Here is a 19,266-nt window from a genome sequence, read left to right on the forward strand (position 1 = left end):
ATACACTCCAGATCTCAATTCTAAGCTGCTAGAGAGTAGAACAAGATGAGCCTACTGGTGCTCAATCCTGATATGTGCACATACACACCCTCTGTTTGAGCCTGCATCTGTAGGCAATACATGCTCAGCCTCCCTACTGAGTGGTCCTGGGAACAGGCAGCTGGGGCAACTCTGCTTCTCTCAGGCTTCCAAGTTTGCCAACCCCTAAAAGGCAGCATTTCAGCTCCTTAGCAGCTTCTGAATGTGTACCTGCTGGCTGGAAAGTTAAAGCAAAAAGAAAAGGACAAAGCAGAGCCAAGGTCCTGAAGCTTTTGTGCAACATCCAGCAGGGGATAAAGAGAAAAAAAAAAAGCAGCTGTTTCTCAAAAATATCTACCTTCCTCAGTTGAATAGAATTAAGTTTCCATAAAAACAGAGGGTGTGAGGGGGAGGCATCACTAAGTTATTTTCCTGCATAGCATTTTATGCACATTCTTTTATACATCTGAAGTGAAGTTACTGTGATAAAGAGTTTTTCTTTTGATGTTTTCAGTATTGCTGCCACTCCAAAGGTTGATTTTATGCTTCCACATTTTGTTTCTCTTGCACATTTTTAAGAACGTTGTCTGCATGGTCACAGGCCAAACATGTGTTTCACTTGGAACATTTTTTTGGTATTGTGGTTAAAATATATTTCATTGCCAAAAATAAATGATAAAAGCAATTCAGAAGAAAAATGAGAAAAAAAATGAGTAACTGTTACTCGTGTCAAAAATTTTATGTTGTGAGACTTCTTTTGTTAGTTCATAAACTGATTTCTTAAATAGTTTCCTTACTTATTTTTTATAAGATAAACCTTTTTTGTGCAAATAGAATAAAGTTCTCCAAATAGATTTAATTCCTCCAAGAACGTAAGTTTGGGAACCAAAATAATAAATGAGCCATTTTCCCATTTTTATTACCAAAATCATACCTTTAAAAAAAAAAAAAATAATAATCCAATAACAACCATAAAAGAAACCCACACAAAAGAGTTGGGGGAGATTCTGAGTAAAACACATTTCAGGAGAATACTGGCAAATAACAGCATTTTTGTGCTCAGAACATTTACTGATTCCTAAACACAGCAGGAGGTTGAAGCTGCCATCTCTCACAGAGAGAAGAGACTACAGAGCATCCAGGTGGCAGCACCTTGCTTCCTTCAGAAGCAGCCTTTCCCAGCTACTGTTGAGTTTCTGCTTGTGCTCTTCTTCTGCAGAGGTGAAATACATACTGGTTCACCAAAGTTGAACTGGGGGTGTTTGGCAGGCCCTACTTTAACAAGCAAAATCAGCAAAGTACATGCTATTTAAAGAGACTACACTGTAAAAGAGCATCTCCAATAAACCCATGCCATTATACTGAAGAAACATCAATGCTGTAAAGCAGGCACAGCTACACTACCAAGACAAGATGTGCTGGATGTTGTGTCACCTCTTAGTGGACTCCATTTGCTAAGCAGTACATTGTCTTATCTAATTATTTCAAATAATTTCTGACTGAAATAACCAAAGTATTTTAGGACCTCTTAAACAAGAGTCTCATATATGCATTACATTTAGAGCTCAAAATTGTGAAGTCTAAGTGCTAAGAGAACTACTTTTATTCCTTCTGGATTCTACTATATCCAAGTAAAACTTAATTTTAAGTTTTTACTGTAATTTTCCAAAGGTCCTTTACTGATATGCAGTGATTTGTGATACTGCTTTAATACTGTGAGCAGTTTGGTATTACTCACAGTGTGTCCTTTTTAAAGTTGCTCATAAGATCAACAAATCTTCTACATTTCATTTTCCATTGTGACAGAATAATAGAAATCAAATTAAAAAAAAAAAAAGAAGGAAATAACATTTTTGCAATATAATTACCTGCATGACATCAGTAACATCAATGAAATGAGTTCCTGGAAACTTCATGTCTTCTTCCTCACTTTGTATATCTTCTGGAGCCTATTTGTAAAGACAGATGATAATCATTAGATATCTCATGTTGGAGGTAAAGAAGAAAATGCATTCGCAGAAGCACTTCATGCCAAGGATGCAGTCATATCATCACTCTTGTCAGCAGCCTGAATCCAAGACAAGTAATTGACCTATCCTAAAAGTGAGGGGAAATTTTTCTGCTTAGTGCAAAAAGAGCTTATTAAAACTCCTCATTACATACCAACAATTAAAACTTGTGCTTAATGAAGAAATAGTTCCAGGGCAATACCTGTAACCCCTATTAAAAATATATATATCAGTAAGACAAGCTATTGAAAAAAAAAAAAAACGTAAGATTCTGAAAGTATGTTAAGCAATTTAGTAATGTGTAATTTCTGCATAGTTGCTTAAAGACATTAGTTATAAATAATGGCTGCTTTTTTAGCCACTGGTCTCTGCAACAGTCATTGATTCTCTTGAGCATAGCCAGACATAAGCCAGAACAGGAGCTGAAACACAGGGAAAACAAAAGGTATGATAACCAACCAACAATAATCACTGCATCTCTGTGCCCTGTTCAGTTCACACTGTCCAAACTGTGCAATGCACAATTCAGAAATCCACTGGAAAAACAACATGCCACCCTGTAAACATGTGCCCTGCTTTACAATCTTATCTTGTAATACGCAGCAGTAAATGTTTCATTTGTACAAAACCTTTCATTACTGCTTAGATTATCTAAAAAAGACACTTCTAAAAAGGTATCTGAAAAGAGAATAGAAGGAGCCAACTCTGTGGCCTAGCTATCTCATGTCTATCTACACACAGCAGGCTACCAATGAACAGGCTACACATGCATGTCCCTCATGTCTATAGTATGGCCAAAGAACAGAAAGGGGAATGAAGAACATTCCCCACTGAAGTCAGCACAGGGCAGACATCTCACATGCCAACAAAACTGACTGATTTCTCTTATTAAAATAATTAAATCCATACACATTTAGACTAATCAATACCTGTATTACAGCATCAGCAGGACAAAGTGCAGGTTCGGGTTCTGGAAGCACACTGTCTGCACTCACACTGCCACTTGAAACACTGTCAATATCAACATTTGGTAACACCTAGGAAAGAACAAATAACCACTCTGAATATTTATGTATTAGCTCAGCTACTGTTGTTGAACTGTTTATATTCTATCTTCCTACTGCTACTCAGTCATGAAATCCTTTTTCCTCTCAAGCTACTTGATTTCTCATGTTCTCTAATTCCCTGGACTTTGTCTTGCATGTGATGAAAGGTGAACAGACTCATAACTATTTATGTAGCACACAAGTGTTTGACATGCAATTCATTTCAGTTGGCCTACAAGCCACCGTGCAAGGCTGATTATTGGCTTCATGCTGTCATATATCTGGTAAGCTAAAAGGTATGTGGGTAGTGATATGGAAGGGAACAGAGTACAAACTCATCCTGTAATTAACTTCAAGATCCATGAATCATATATATTTGAAAGGTGTATGTAGGAGTGTGTATATTCTCGACAATTTGAATCCAAGACATTGAATAAGTTAGAAGCATTCACTTCCTTGACAACAGACTCATGTGAAAATAAGAGAAGGCTAGGCAAGGACTTCAGTGGTTGATTAATAAGGAGTGAAATTCTTGGGCTGAATATCATGCTTGAGAGAGAAATCTAAAAGGCCAAATCATTCATCTAAAGACTAACATCTATATTCATATTTGTTTTATCCCGTTTCTTCTGGCTTTAAAGTCTCACAAAAAAAAAAAAAAGAATAAAGTGACATAGGACTATTTCACAAACACCTTGCATAGCTGGCCGACAGAGAAAGTAATTTTCTGCTTGGCTTAAATGATTTTTAAGTTGTGATGCTTTCTTGGTAAGTTACTAGTGGATGAGACCATCTACAGTTAGCATTTATTCATTAAAATAAACAAGAAGTCATCATTCTTGACACAAACCTGCACAGACAGTTGAGGGGGATCCTTCTTCTCTGATCTCATCTCTATTACAGCTATGTTTGGCTTTTTTACTTCAGCTGGAGGCTTTGGTGGCACTTGGGGAATAGAGGTTGTGACTGTAACAGGGTGTGGTGTGCACGTAACTACTGCTGCAGGCTGCACTGAGATGTCATTAAGTTGGGTCTGACCTAAAGGAAGTTTTAAAACAATTACAGATACATATCAACCTCCAAAACAAGGCAGTAAATTAATAGATTAAATTCTGGGTGTCTATGTTTTACATGAAACAGACCAATCACAGCTACAGACCAAGAGTGTACTTTATTCTAATACCACTGACTGAAGCACTGTGCATCACCAAGTAAACTTTCCTAGCAAAAATTTGTACATTTACCACAGCCACTTTTTGGAAATCATTCATTTTACTTGACTAGGGTGACACCTACTGCTGAAAACAAGCGTAACTACATTGTCTTTGCCACTTAAAAATTACATGCCGTGCTCCTTTCCCTTGACATCCTTTTAACTATATTCAAAATACTATTACACTTTTCAGCATCCCTTAAATTTTGATATGAGACCCTCCTATTTCATACTTAATTATCATCTTTAAATGCTAACTCTTTCCAAAATAAGGCCTATACAGAAGTTCTACTGAAATCCAGGAACACAGAAACCATGAAAATGAGTTAGTGTGTTTGGCACAACCCTGATGAAGTTGTTGGATTGAAGTCACTGTAAATGTTGGATCCAATGCCCAAGGAACTGGTGATTCAGTTCCTACTTACACAGATACCAAACAAAGCCAGAACAAGAGCCCTACGAATGGAAAGTGCTCCAAAGAAGGCACATCCAGCTATACAGATAATTTCTCAGCCAGGTAACCCAGCATGAAAGATGAGGAAAACTGGAGCATTTTAAACGGTAGCTGCAAATCTCACAGACCAGGGCAAATCACCAACTTGACAAGACTGAAACTGCAGGTATCAACTCACATCCCCTGTAGACATTACTCATTCCTACCTAGTGGAATAGCCATAGGAATTAGGTGGCCTTCAAGGGGACCGCAGTCAGCTGGCACATCTCTGCTTGGACTAAAAAAATACTGATTTTCTTGAGCAAGTGCACACAGAGGATGCTGTTTCTTTGAGCTGATGACTGCCTTCCGTGCGTGAGAACAAGTCTGTGTTCCTGCTGACTTCACCTTTGTACCTGAAATGAGAGCCATTTAAGTTGCACACCTTCAATGCGTGAACAACTCAGTCACATCACTACTGAAATCAAGCCTTGGAACCAAAACAGGTACAATTTTTGCTGTGGGATGAATGGAATGGGGTTGGGATACTGGAATGGCAGAATTGTAAGAGTACCAAGTCAGATGTCTCAGTATTGACAGCAAGGCAGAAGTTAAAATCATAACTTTTGAACATCTAAATCTACATTATGTAAGTATATGCATAAAATATAATCTTATATCTCTGTTGTTTACAGTCATCACGCTTCACATATAAATGGCCCATTAGCACATGGCATCAAACACTCTTTCTAGCTCTATTTATATTTAAAAGCTTCCTAATTAATTGAATAATGGGAGTCAATGATTATAAAATTCAGGGATAATAAAGATTGATAATGTGACTTTTAATAATGCAGACACAAGAGTAAGCCAACCCATTTACAAAGTGGCATTTTAGTACTAACAAATTATGGGTTGTAAGCCTAAAAACAAAAATAGCAGGTCATAACTCTTCCATTAGAAAATGCAGATCAGAAAGAAGCATCTCTGAGAAGGGATTTATTGTCATGTTGGATAAGCAAAGCAATGAGAAATCACAATACAATGCTGTGGTCAAGTGGATAAGCATAATCTCCAGATGTCTCAACAAGAGAGCAGGAAGGTAGAGCAAGACAAGAATTCCATATATGATAATGTAACAATCAGCTCTAATTCTGCACCTCCATAAATACTGAAGTAGGTTGAATATTAAAAGATTGTTAAATTTTGTTAGGGAAATCACTTGGAAACTGAAGTAGCTGTAAAGTGAAGCCAAATGTTCCTTATAAATCAGATATAAAAATCTAAAATATCCTGCTTCCTCTCGAACCATAAGGTACCACAGGAAGAAGAAACTAAGGGCAGAATTTCTCATGTCTCTAAATGATGAGCACATACCTTTCTTCAAAGCACAGATTAGCCAGAAATATTGTTCTTCACTCAAAGACAAATTACAGGACTCGGTAACATAAATAGATACAGTTCAGTGGCTTGTGATTTAGAAGAGGTCATGCTACATAATCTAACAGTCTCCCCTGGCCTTGAACTTTTGAGTAAAAGCAGAAATTGGCAACATATCTGTAATACTGCCAACTTGTAAAAACAAGGTTCTCACAGCAAGAATGATTAAGTACTGTGTACACACAGCACCTCATTTTAATTGCTTTCAACTTTTCATTTCTCCCTGAAAAGTTTATTTGCACTGGGCAGAAACTGGACATTTAATTATACTTTGTTTTAAAAACCTGGTGTTTTACATATATTTATTAGTTCAAATTATGCAGGAAAACAACTTTCTATTTTAGAGAAATGCCCTCTTGCTCATAAAAGTGTGAATAGCTGGATTTTTTTCCCCCAATTTCCCAGAAGAAACCAAGCATTAGTCACTACAGTTTATTTGCAAAGAAAATGGTTGAGAAAGTTATAAAGTGACTGAAAGGAGACTCTCCAGACGGCTGTTTCAGACTTAAATAAACATCCTTATTCTAACGTTAATTTAAAACAAGCTCAGTGGACTGCTCTACCAAAAAAAGTCATTTAATAAGGCTCCATTTTTCAGTCAATCAAACTCAAGGCCAAATTTTAGCAATAATTTTAAAGCCTTTACCGGCTGGTACATCAAAGCCAGTATGAGAATCTGGGGGTGCAACTGAATCATAGAATCACAGAATGGCCTGGGTTGAAAAAGACCACAATGATCATCTAGTTTCAACCCCCTGCTATGGGCAGGGTCGCCAACCAGCAGAACAGGCAGCCCAGAGCCACATGCAGGCTAAAGAACTGCAGTGACATTTTGGAAAAGAAGCTGCATGACAGGAAAGACCAAACCATGTCTAATACATGCTAGATTTGGTTTTCTATCAAGAACCTTGGTGTTTACTCAACTTTGTTTCATTTTAATTACACTCCTACTGTAAAGGAGTAGGAATCTGTTTCAAATTCTACTGGTTATACTTCCCTGCTGTAACTGCATCTTTCAGAACAGCAGCCCACAAAAACACTCAGCAATTTTATCATCAAGAGACTCACATAGGATACAGAATAATTACTTTCCCATTTTGTTGGCAAGACCTGAGAACGCACACTAATTAAGCAACTTGAGCAACTGTCATGGAGAACTGCCATGGAGAACTGTCATGGAGTGAAAGACACATCGTGCCAGTATTAAAACAAAGGTTGACCTCAGTCTAAAGCCACAAAAATCAGAAAACAGGTTAAATAGTCATAGGATTGCTAAGGTAAGTGACATGTAAAGAAAAAACCACATCCACCTTCCTTTCTTCCGTTAGATAAGGATTCAAGGGTGTCTTATTTCAATTGCTGTCAAGATAAAAACAAAATGTAACTTTCTGTAGCTGCAGTCTGATGTGAAATAAAGAAATGATTTTTAGGATGGCTTTACTTTTGCAAACACATATGTTTCCCTACTGTTTTTGTATGACTTAATAACTTGGAAGAGAATGCATTTGGGTAAAGGCTATCCAGAGTTCATTCTGTTTTCAAGCATATAGTTTTTAAACTGTATTGGTCACACTCAAGAACTTTAGAACACTATAAACAGCATGGATCCAGTACAGTTTTCTTTTTCATTTACTATTCACCCCAAAACAAAACAAAACAAGGTAAAGCACAGGAGAGGCTTGTTACAGCTACATGTAATTTGTACCTTTACATTTCACTACATTAAATGTGGTAGTGGTAGAAAACTGGTAGCATCAAAATCCAGTGATCTACTGAGGAGGTGAATGGGGGGGGGGGAGAGGTGGAGGACAGGAACCACACACTTTCCCACCCCTTTAACCTTTCCCCCATGTTGAGGAGGAAGTTTTTCCCCCAGAGGGTGGTGAGGCACTGGCACAGGTTGCCCAAGGAGGCTGTGGATGCCCCATCCCTGCAGGCATTCAAGGCCAGGCTGGATGTGGCTCTGGGCAGCCTGGGCTGCTGGTTGGCGACCTGCACACAGCAGAGGGTTGGAGCTGGATGAGCATTGTGCTCCTTTGCAACCCAGGCCATTCTATGATGATTTGCAAGGTCTTGTTTCTGAAATAATAAAATTGGCCTTCCTGGAAAGCTTGTAACCTTCTTTTTTGGAGAAGAGTTCTATAAATCTAGACAACAAACTAATTTAGGGTGCAGCAAAAGCAGAACTGCTAATTAAAACATATTTAAAGAAGCATCTGTTCTCAGATTTTAGAAGCAACTGTATCATAGCTACACTAAGTGCTAACTGGAACACATTATACTCAAAAAAGTAGAAAAAAAAAATGAATAGGTGTGCAGCCCTGCCAGTAGACTCAAAACAAGAGGTGGGTCAGACTGACCCTTCAAACAAGTATCCTACCACTTAAAAACAGACAAGAAAAAAAAAAGAGTTCAAATCAAAACTAGAAGCAGTTTTAAATCATGTTTTCAACTCTTGAAGTTAAGTTTTCAAGAGTGTTTTTGTTCTTTATGAGGACATCACATTTTCAGGGGAGTTTTGAGAATTGGAAATACATTCTAGCAGTAAGACTGATTCTTCATGGATCACGACTGGGTTTGAGAGCAGTCTAAGAAAAGTGCCAGAATCACATAAAGACAACTCTTTGCTTACCACCCAATTCTTGTACTGTTTTGAGGATTTGCAACCTCAGATGTAAGTCATAATTTCAAAAAAAATAGTAGTGCTGCTCTCCAAAGACATACATACAGTGCTTTATACCATCTATATTTATGGCCTAAAACCACGGTTTTGTTAAGTGGCTGCCTTTATCATAGTACTCTCCTATACTTCATACAGAATGTAATATTTTGACAGTTATAAGAACACAATTTTTAAGTGTGACAGTTAAGATTGCATCAATTGCACGTTTACTGCATGAGCACAAGTCCAAGAAGTGAAGAGGGAAGGCAGCTAATAAATACTGCACTCTTCTTCCACTGGTGCTCACCCTATTATCTTGATTGTGCCTACAATCATTTTCACTGCCTCTTAAACTCAAACACATTCTTTTTCTTGATCATTATCTTTGATCAGTCAGCTTCCTAGCTCTCTGCTGCAGTGAGTCTAAGAGCCCTTGTTGCTTTTCATTCATTCCTTCCTTCCTTCTTCACTCCACTGTCGCTTTCTTTGCTTAGATTTTTCAGTTCTTGCTGGTTTTTACCTCTTCAAAATTTATAAAACAACTTCAATAAAGGAAAATGCTAGTTTGAATACACTCTTTCCTGTGCAGATATGGGAAGGATAGCAATCCCCAGACAACTTCAATCATAATGAAAATAACAGTGCAATGGCTTTGGAAGTTTCTTTGATTACATCTTTTGTAACAAGCTTTTCTATTATTGGAGAAGAGAAGGCTCCGGGGATTTTAAATGGAGACAGGGGAGGTTTAGGTTGGATATTAGGAGGAGGTTTTTCCCCCAGAGGGTGGTGAGGCACTGGCACAGGTTGCCCAAGGAGGCTGTGGATGCCCCATCCCTGCAGGCATTCAAGGCCAGGCTGGATGTGGCTCTGGGCAGCCTGGGCTGCTGGTTGGCGACCTGCACACAGCAGGGGGTTGGAACTGGATGAGCACTGTGCTCCTTTGCAACCCAGGCTGTTCTGTGATTATTAAGAGTAACAATAGTCTTGACCTCTAAAACTTCCCTTAGCCCAATGTGTTGTTGTTCTGACAGACCTACGACAGATCAATCTTCATTTCTGTATTAAGAATCAGTGAGTTTTGAAAAGGTAAACACGAAACTAAAGATCCAATTAAAACAGAAGCACAAACCGTCCATGATATGTGAAAGGCTCACAAGAATCCTGAGATGCATTGGTTGTGAGAAGACAGAGCAAAAGTCCCTGACACAGCTCAAAACAGGACCACGTGTTCTGCAAATCCACTTCAAGTACAATCCTATGCTTTCCAGCAGGTTTACTTAGGCAAACACTGAGTTGCTCTATTCTTTATGTATTGAGTTTTAAAACAGAAATGAGATAAAGACTGTGCCTTCCAACATCATCTGTTTTCCAATCTAAGTTCCATAGTTACCAGTGTATGCTTTAATCCTGACTTGCTTTCATAAGCATCATGGCCATGCCACACACACAGTGCTTATTTCACTCTGCTGTGCTTTCTTTTCTCTTTCTTTTTCTTTACTCATCCTTTAGACAATATTTTTAAATAATTACCTTCGCTGACAGAGTGAACTGATTGAGAATTGTGTTACAAATTTAATTTACTTCAAGCCAGAGAAAATAATCAAATTTAATTAAGATTTGTCTTTGTACCTCATTGCTTCCTTAATGAAGGCTATATTCATTAACATGATATTCAGTGAGCGGATGAATTTTACTGGAACACCCATTCCTTTCTACTAAATCAAGATGAAGTTGATGTACACTTACCTATGCCAGCTTTAATTTTACTTCTTTCACTATTACTTTAAAAATTAGGAACTACTGTTCTTAACAGATTGCCTACAGAACTCATGAACAGAATTTATTATCAGTTAATTAATAACTTTATCAAGTAAATAACCTTAACTAATTAGTTAAAAAAAAAAAAACTTATACTCTGCATTTAAACTTCACTAACAGAAGAAGAGTTGTCTCCATTTAGGGAACTGAACCACAGATTAACATGTCTTCCAAAGCTTTCAAGTTAAGAGATATCATCATCATCTTGCAATCTGCACTGTTCAACTCTCGTATTAGAGGTAGGAAAAGAAATATCAGGCTTCCTTAGTTTTTCAAATCTTAGTAGATTTGAACTGAATCAATCTATTAAATGGCACAGCTGGGTAAACCTGACACAGGTAACCTTCACCAGAACCTGGATTAGCCTTCCAACACATTCAACTTACAGGTGCTTGTGCAATTACTTCCAGCAATTCCATCTTTTAACTTCAAAGCTTGAGCAACAAGTAATATATACTACTATGTTTCTTAGGTTTAGCAATAGGTATGAATTTGACAGCTTAAAATAAGTGAGAAACAAAAAAGAAATTGGAAAACCTGCTGGTGGTTTTTTTTTTTTTTTTTTTTTAGTTTTGAAATTCCTGCAGTTGCTTCAGCCCTAAATGAAAGAGCAGGGGAACACAAGAAATACAAGGGATTCCTAATAGGCAAAGTGGTAAGGAACACATTGTTCAGATCCAGGAATCACGTACCTCTAACACACTCTATCACTCTGGGTCTTTGAAGTTTAGACTTAGGAGAGGGAGAGTTGAATCTCAGATAAGGTGCTTTTTTGAGAGTGCTTCGATGGCCCTGGTAAATTGGTTTTCCATAAACTTGGCTTAAATACTCTTCATTTTGTACCACTGCACATCCGCTCACAGGCTCCTATCACCAGAAAAAGAAGTTCAGAGCTCTTCATATATGAACATTTGAACACAACAGAAAAATTACAGAAATGAAGTGGGGAAAAAAAAAAAGTTCTGCAAAAAGCATTATACACTGCATGCACACATGAAAACCTCTGCACACAGAATATATGTATGAGACACTTACCAGCAGGTGGATGAAACATCAGGTTACAAACTTGTAACAAGACAATGAATTCTACACTGCTATACATGCTTAGACTTAGGCTTCAACAGAACATAAAAATAAACTCAACTCTCACAAGAAAATTCCACAGGACAGGGCAATCATTTTCATGTGAAATTATTAATCTCACATTCAATTTTTCCCACAAATCCCACAATCTAGAGCACTACCAAAAAGAAACCAAATACTTGTGAACTCACATCTGTTCCTTTTTTATTCCTCCGCAAACTTTCAGAAGAAAAGTAAGTTCTAAAGCCCAGTTTGCTTTTGTTATCATCTGCATGATTCTGCAGTAACTTAGCTGCAGATAAAGGCTTCTTTGTTGAGCATCCTTGGATTTTCTGAGTTTTTGCTTTAATTTCTTTACTGTTCTTCATAGCCTTGATGTTCTGGGCTCTCTTGATCCATGGGACCTTTTGATCATGTTTCACTTGTTCCATATCATTTCTTGCCATTTCTGCCTAAAGATAAAACACAAACATAGTAAAAGGAGATTTTATCTTCAAGGCTATCAGAAGAGTCCATGGATAACTTTGATGTTCTAAGAAATGGTCAGTGCTTTTCATGTTAGCCAGCAACTGTGACCAACTGATTTTCATTAAGGAATGAAAGCTTTAGAATAGATGTAAATATTTCTCTACAGCAAACTACAAGTTAGTAATAATAAAGCAGTTTCTCATGTTTTCAGATTGTGGGTGAATCATGCTTAAATGTCAACATGAAAGAACAATGCAAGCTGGAAAAACACAGTACAAGAAACCTGAACTCATTTTTTCTCCAGCCATACCTGGATTTCTGCACTAATGGCCTTAATTCTCTCATCCACAGCCTTTCTGATACGAATCTTCTCCAACGCATCTCTGAAACAGAAGGAACTGTTTTAGGTCTGAAATTGCACTGATTAATTCCTGGGAAAGCAGGGACCTTTTCTGTGGAACTCCATGGAAACAGAAACCCAGAATATAGATGGTGCACATCTACAGCCTCCAAAACACACTGAGCACACCTTATTTGGGTTTCCCAAACCTAGATGTTCTTACATAATGCCACCTGCAAAAACTTTCCTGCTGATGTGTACTAATGGGATTGCAAACGTCTCTGAGTAAGTGGCAGTTGCATGCCCTCTCATATTTTCCATCGAAAGTTGAAGAAATAGGTCTACAAAAAAAGGTGAATAAATAGGTCTAGGACCCAACTCAAAACAGAAAGACAGATGACAATTATCACTTCCTCTACAGTACAATTATAGCAGCTATCATGCCTGAAAGATCTTTACACGAAAAGAATTACTATTTTCAAGAAAACACAAGAACATTTTAAGAGGAAAACTGTAATTTAGTAGGTCCATTTAATGCAATGGATTAACCAAACAAAAGTTCAAAAACCGAAAGATCTGCTGTACAACGACTAATTTCCTAGCATTTCCTAGTCTCTTCAGAACTGAACGATGACATTGCTGCAGAATATTTCTGTTGCTGCACATTTGTCTACAAAAAGTTCAGCACACCCTGCTACTGACAGCAGAACACTTCAGCCAGTTGATAGTCCCAGAATTCAGATTTACCTTCTGGAGAGCAGGTTGTATAGGTGTTGACAATTAACAGGTTCTTGTCAAAAAAAAAAAAACCCACAAAGACACCTCAATTCATATCACAAGGTTCAAAAAACCTTGAAGTTCAAGGGAATCATGTTACAATTTCCAAGAAGAATCACTAAATAGTTGTTTTCAAGGAACTGCACTACTGCTCTTCACTAACTGCTCTTCAATGCATGGGATTGAAAAAACTGTGAGAGGTTTAAAAGACAAAAGATGAGCACATAGAAGGAACAGTCACACAAAGCACCGAGGAATGGAGCCTAACCTGTTTGTAGTCAAGGCGTTTATGAAAGCAGACATGGCACCTCCACCTTTTGCACGAAGAATGGCTTCCAAGTTTTCTTCAAGAACTTTTTTTCTGCTTTGAACTTCTCTCAAAACCCTCCTTGCATCACTCAGGATAGATTCTGGTTCTTTAACATTTTGAAGGACGGATGGTTTAATGAGTTGATTAAGTTCAGGAGGATCAGATGCAATGGTTTTAGTCGGTTTTGACTACAATTGAAACAAAACCACTGGATTTTAACCAGAGATTATAATGTAGTTTTCTATACTGTCAGTTTGTGAAGAGATGGCATCTGTATAGACGTGCATGTAAACTCTCATGTATCCACGTAACAGTACTGAAGAATAATTAAACATGCAGCAAAAACCAAAGCCCTCTACATGTATATATGCCCCAAGATGCACCTGGCAATACATTTAAGCTTTAAACAAACAACAAACCACCACAACCACACCTCAACACCACCATGATTCTCTCCCTTTTGCTGATTTTCTGCTTTTCAGAAGAGGAGGTTGAGGGGAGTTCTTATTGCTCTCTTCAAGTACCTGAAAGGTGCTTACAGGGAAGGCAGGGCTGGTCTCTTCTCCCTGGTGACAGGATGAGGGGAAATGGCCTCAAGTTACACAGGGGGAGGTTTAGGTTGGATACTAGGAACACTTTTTTACAGAAGGGGTTGTTAAGCACTGCAATAGGCTCCCCAGGATGGAGTCACCAGCCCTGATTGTGTTTAAAAACCAATTTGATGCAGTGCTCAGGGACATGATTTAGCAGAGGGTGGTTAATTAGGGTAAGTTTGGTTAGGTTGTGGCTGGACTTTAAGGTCTTTTCTAACCTAAGCAATTCTATGATTCACTATCAACCTTCCAATGATAGACTTCCCAATCACCCAGAGCATGGAATGCTACTTATATCAGCATTCCACACCATGCTTGTCTGAGAAGGATTTGTTCTGTCTCATTCCCTCAAGTTAGTTCCTTAAGGCTGAATAAGACAAGCCAATGAACAAGTTCCATTTTACTTTGAGTAATGTAATCTTTACATAACAACTTCTTTTCCAAGCAAACAGATATGCAGTAGTTACCATAACGTTATCTCACTGTAAACAAATGCAATACATTTCCATACTTCACAGTTTAAGACTAATACATAAATAAATTTCAAAGTATACCTTAATGAGATCATTCATGTCTGATTTCCATGTATTTGCATCCTAAAAATAGGGAAGAAAAACCGTTGAAACTTAGCTAAAGACAAATCTGTCAGGGTAAAGTCTGGAGTGGATATGTGACAAATTTAAATAGACACAGAATTCTTTGTGAACTGTTAAATCTCAGTGTGCACTGCTTTTAGGTTAGAGCACCTCCTTCTGTTCCATCTCTACTTATCTCAGTCTCTTCAGACCTTTTGGATGTTTGTGGTGAACTAGGGGTCATTCGCCCCCATCGTTTACTCTCTCACTCTACAAAGTTCTCAAGCAAGGATGAAAAGTCTTTAGTGAAGTTCCTAGTCAGCTCAACTCCACATTTGTTGAATTAACCATCCTAGTCTTCCTACTGAGTTTTCTTTTTCTTTAAGGAACATACTTGAGACCATTTAAGTCAGCTCCTTACCCATTATTCTTTCTCTCCATCTTGTTCCATTTTGCCTGGTCTAGGTAGGGTACATTATTCAGTGTCAGCTTTTAGCAAGAGTAGTATGCAAATATTTGTAATGCAAATGCAGTACATGGCATCTGTTCTCTTACTAAGAAGTGCAATCCACTAATATGTTACAAAAAACTATGAAATATTACTTACAGGAAAGGAAGTATCTTAAGTACATTCAACTTCAGAGATGTTTTAAGTGGAACATTATTCTTGCCCAAGAGGGAATGTTTCACCAGCTCTGTTAGAGCTCTATAGCTCTAATATCACAGGAACAGAGCCAGCAGAAAAGAAGCCCCCAAAACTATCAGGATACCTTAAAACAAATAATTAAACAAATAAAAGAAAACATCCTTATTTATTACTGTTTTACCTATGGTAGAAGGGCAGTGAAAGCCTCAACAGTCTGGTCAGAAATTCCTTCCACACACTAAAAAAAACCTTCAATATTTCAAATCACTGAAAACTACATTCTTACAAAGGCAGAGGCAAGGGAAACGTTTTTACTGATAAGACCTGTAAGTTCTCAGCGTTTTTTATGTCTCTTTCTGAAACTCCAGTCATTCTGAGAGTACAAACTTTACCTGTAGCACGTCGTGCATCTCTTTTCTCAACTGGCCAAGAACTTGAAGCAAATCATCTGCTTTTTTCACCGTTTTCTCAATTGAATTGCAATTTTGGGAGGAGTTTTCATAAGCAGGGCACGGGTCTGTCTGCAAAGCAGTAGGCCTGATGGGAGAAATACCCTCTATTGTACGTTTCACAGCTATTTGTGTGGCCCACAAGAAATCGCTGACTTCCACACTGAGCATGGATTTAAAATGCAGGAATATCAAGGTCTTGTGCAGAATAGAATTTGCTTTTTCCCCTAAGCTTACAGACAGATTACTGAGTTTCCTCTGTTTATCACTCAGCACTTTGAGCTGCATCCTTGAATTTGTAACCGTGAAACTGCATTTAAAATTCAGACCTAGCAGAACAACATTTTAACTTTAAAAACCTTCCAGTTTAAAGCAATTCATATTTTCATAAATAAGACTATTTCTGTAGCTGTTTCTCACATATTAGTGAAATTTTGTCAAAGCATTGCCTGAGGGAAAACACATTTCAGACTGCATTGCCTAGAAACTTAGCTTAGCTTAACCTGAAGCTTAGAAACTGATGCTGCTCCTTCCTAACAGTTCTCATATAGCTTCCAGAAGCAGCCTGGAGCCTCATTGACAAGAGAATTCAATTTTAATACAGTGCCTGCACAGCTGGCTTTCTGCTGCTACTCCTGAAGCCACAGCAGTACAGGAATTACATTTAGAAGACAAAAAAGCACTCCAAGTGATACCTACTGACCTCTGAGAATGGTGTTACAAATTGCTCTGACCAGCCAGCTTCCACCTACCTTCAGGACGCAGTGTGACCAGACACAGAAGCTTCATGCAAATACTTGTGCTCTGGTGTTTTACTTCAAACATAGCTTTGTTGGAGTCAAGAGCCAAGGCAGTGACTCTTTCACACCACCACCATCTCACACATCTTTCTCAACTTCATTAAAATTAACAAACAACAACAAACACGTCCTCAATTTTGGATATGGGCATTTGTTTACCTTTCTATCTCAGAATGCCAGCTCATTTTATCATTGGTCAATGTTGTCTTCTCAGAAGACTCCATTTGCCCCCATGGAGCTACTTGAGGATTTGGGAGATGCTCAAGTTGTCTCCCATCACCTAAGGCAGGAAAAAATAGTCACAAGTACCATTAAGTTCATTCAATAGATTTCAGTACCTCTTTTCTTTTCCAAGCATTACACTAGTCCATATTACTATGATTGCTTTACATTAGCAAAGTCAGAAAACACATGAATGAAACCATGGCAAGCAATTGAGTCCACAGTGTTACAGATTTGTTCTTCCTTCATCTGGTTTCATTTATTCCTTAACTCACAGCACAAAGAGAACACGTGACAGCATTGAAAAGGCTGAAGCAGAACTCTGATGAAGATACTAAAAGACATTTTGTCCATGCCTGGATCTATCTTTAGTCCTGAATTATTCTTCTAAATACAACCAACTGAAAAAAAGACAATTTACTTTTTCTGGATAAAATGTTCAAAAACAAGTTCCATACCACTAAACTGATGTCAAGCAGTAAATCAATATATTTGCTTTGCACTTGCTATTTTAATTGCTATAACCCAGGGACTTGGTGCATGAGTTTGTGTGAAAAAAATTATTCAGACAGTGATAACTAAGTTATTGAGGAGCTCTTCCATTTTAAATTATCCTGTATAATCTTCATTAAACCTGACATTATATGGTCACTGTTTTTAATTTCTCATCTCACAAAACATCTCAGGGAGAAAATCTGCCTGGAGGCTATAGGACATCACAGGATTTCACAGAATGGCCAGGGTTGGGAGGGACCTCAAAGATCATGAAGCTCCAGCTCCCATACTGCAGGCAGGGCCACCAACCTCCACATTTCACAGCAGCCCAGGCTGCCCAGGGCCCCATCCAACCTGGCCTTGAACACCTCTAGGGATGGACGGGGCATCACAGCCTCTCTGGGCAGCTGTTCCAGCACCTCACCACTCTCACAGCAAAGAACTTCCCCTGACACCCAGCCTCAATCTCCCCTCCTTCAACTTCAAACCATTTCCCCTTGTCCTGCAGTTATCTACCCATTCAAAAACTTGACTTCCCTCCTGTTTGTAGGCTCCCTTTAGGTACTGAAGGCTGCACTGAGGTCACCCCACAGCCTTCTTTTCTCCAGGCTGAACAAGCCCAGCTCCCTCAGCCTATCTTGAAGTCTTCAGTTGGTTAAGAGCAGCTGACTTATTTCCAACCATGATCTCTCCCAGACATATTTTCAACTATTCTGAACACAAGTCCATACGTGCCATCAAACCAACAGCTCAGAGGAGGGGGGAACAAACAGTGTCTTTGCCTCCCCAGATGGAATTAATTTGATGCAGACTATGCAGTTAGTAAGTGCCAAAATCTCACTTTCATTTTAATAAATGTATGTTATGCTGCAAAAACCATTTTTACAGAAGAAACATTTCCTTCTCATTGCTAACATGGTATATACTATTCAGTACTAGTAAATCAAAATCAATGCAAAACTAACACTGAAAAATAGATATAATAAGTTTTCTTCACCTTGGGTAGGCAGACCACCAGAAGGAAAAAAACTCTTCTGAGATGATGATATTCCACTGTTAAGCAACTGCTGCTCTGCCTTCTCAGATTGTTTTGTCACGAGACCAGAAGAAGGCATGTGAGTCTGCTGCAAGCCACCCATGTTGACAGCAGAGCTAAAGAAATGAGACTGAGAGAAATTACAGTGAATTTCTGATGCTTCCATTCATTTCCTATGTAAAACTCCCCACATGAATACTTGCCATGTAATCATACAAATCAGATTTTGATATGATTCTTGAGAAGGGGGAAAAAAAAAAACAAAAGGCATAACAGTGGGGATAACTCCCAAATTTCCATAATCAACATATAATTCAAGTTTTAAAAAGCAGATGATAATAACATTAACACCGAGATATAGAAGAAATGTTTAAACAAAAGCTTTGCCTTCTTACACAGATACCTGAATACTCATTTGATGCTCCTGCAGCTTTTCCAGATGGTGAATCCGTTGCAGCATAAAAGCATTCATCTGTTTTTCAAGCTCATTGACTCTTTCATGACAGTGGGGCTTCTCATGTTGAGTCTTTGTATTTGTTTGCTGTTCAGCAACACGCTGCAGTTGCCTCTCAGTCTCCTGTAGCTTGTGAAGTAATGTAGAAACTGAGTTAACTTTGGCTTGCAAATCATTTTGTACCTAAGAGAAGAGAAAAAAGAAAAAACCTTGCTGCAAGCATGAACAGAACACGACACCCTCCCCATCATCAAGGAGTGATTTGGTTCCCAAAAGACAGACAAAATATCAGTTAGCTTTAATGTTGGTGGCTTAACAGCACTATGAAATTCTTCTGAGAGATAAATCAAATGGCCTCCATCCATATGCAGCCACATCC

The 19,266-nt window shown here is 38.3% G+C and overlaps 1 protein-coding gene across 6 annotated transcripts in view; it reads right to left on the reverse strand.

The window, feature by feature from the left end:
* KIAA0586 (KIAA0586 ortholog) overlaps positions 1 to 19,266 on the reverse strand; it is a 64,655-nt gene that overhangs the window by 40,265 nt on the left and 5,124 nt on the right. For 4 of the 6 annotated variants that reach the window (XM_052695524.1, XM_052695525.1, XM_052695521.1 and 1 more), the window contains 14 exons: positions 18,837 to 19,070; positions 18,395 to 18,563; positions 16,840 to 16,960; positions 15,824 to 15,968; positions 14,765 to 14,806; positions 14,142 to 14,183; positions 13,576 to 13,805; positions 12,501 to 12,573; positions 11,914 to 12,174; positions 11,332 to 11,506; positions 4,947 to 5,135; positions 3,924 to 4,111; positions 2,957 to 3,064; positions 1,887 to 1,967 (listed from right to left, as the gene is read on the reverse strand). In XM_052695524.1, coding sequence (XP_052551484.1) covers positions 1,887 to 1,967; positions 2,957 to 3,064; positions 3,924 to 4,111; positions 4,947 to 5,135; positions 11,332 to 11,506; positions 11,914 to 12,174; positions 12,501 to 12,573; positions 13,576 to 13,805; positions 14,142 to 14,183; positions 14,765 to 14,806; positions 15,824 to 15,968; positions 16,840 to 16,960; positions 18,395 to 18,563; positions 18,837 to 19,070 — 2,058 coding nt within the window. The remainder of the gene's footprint in view (positions 1 to 1,886; positions 1,968 to 2,956; positions 3,065 to 3,923; positions 4,112 to 4,946; positions 5,136 to 11,331; positions 11,507 to 11,913; positions 12,175 to 12,500; positions 12,574 to 13,575; positions 13,806 to 14,141; positions 14,184 to 14,764; positions 14,807 to 15,823; positions 15,969 to 16,839; positions 16,961 to 18,394; positions 18,564 to 18,836; positions 19,071 to 19,266) is intronic. The other 2 variants (XM_052695523.1, XM_052695522.1) reach the window with 1 other exon arrangement.

The sequence above is a fragment of the Tympanuchus pallidicinctus genome, unplaced genomic scaffold (genome assembly GCF_026119805.1).
Source record: "Tympanuchus pallidicinctus isolate F22 unplaced genomic scaffold, pur_lepc_1.0 scaffold3, whole genome shotgun sequence".
Taxonomy (NCBI): domain Eukaryota; kingdom Metazoa; phylum Chordata; class Aves; order Galliformes; family Phasianidae; genus Tympanuchus; species Tympanuchus pallidicinctus.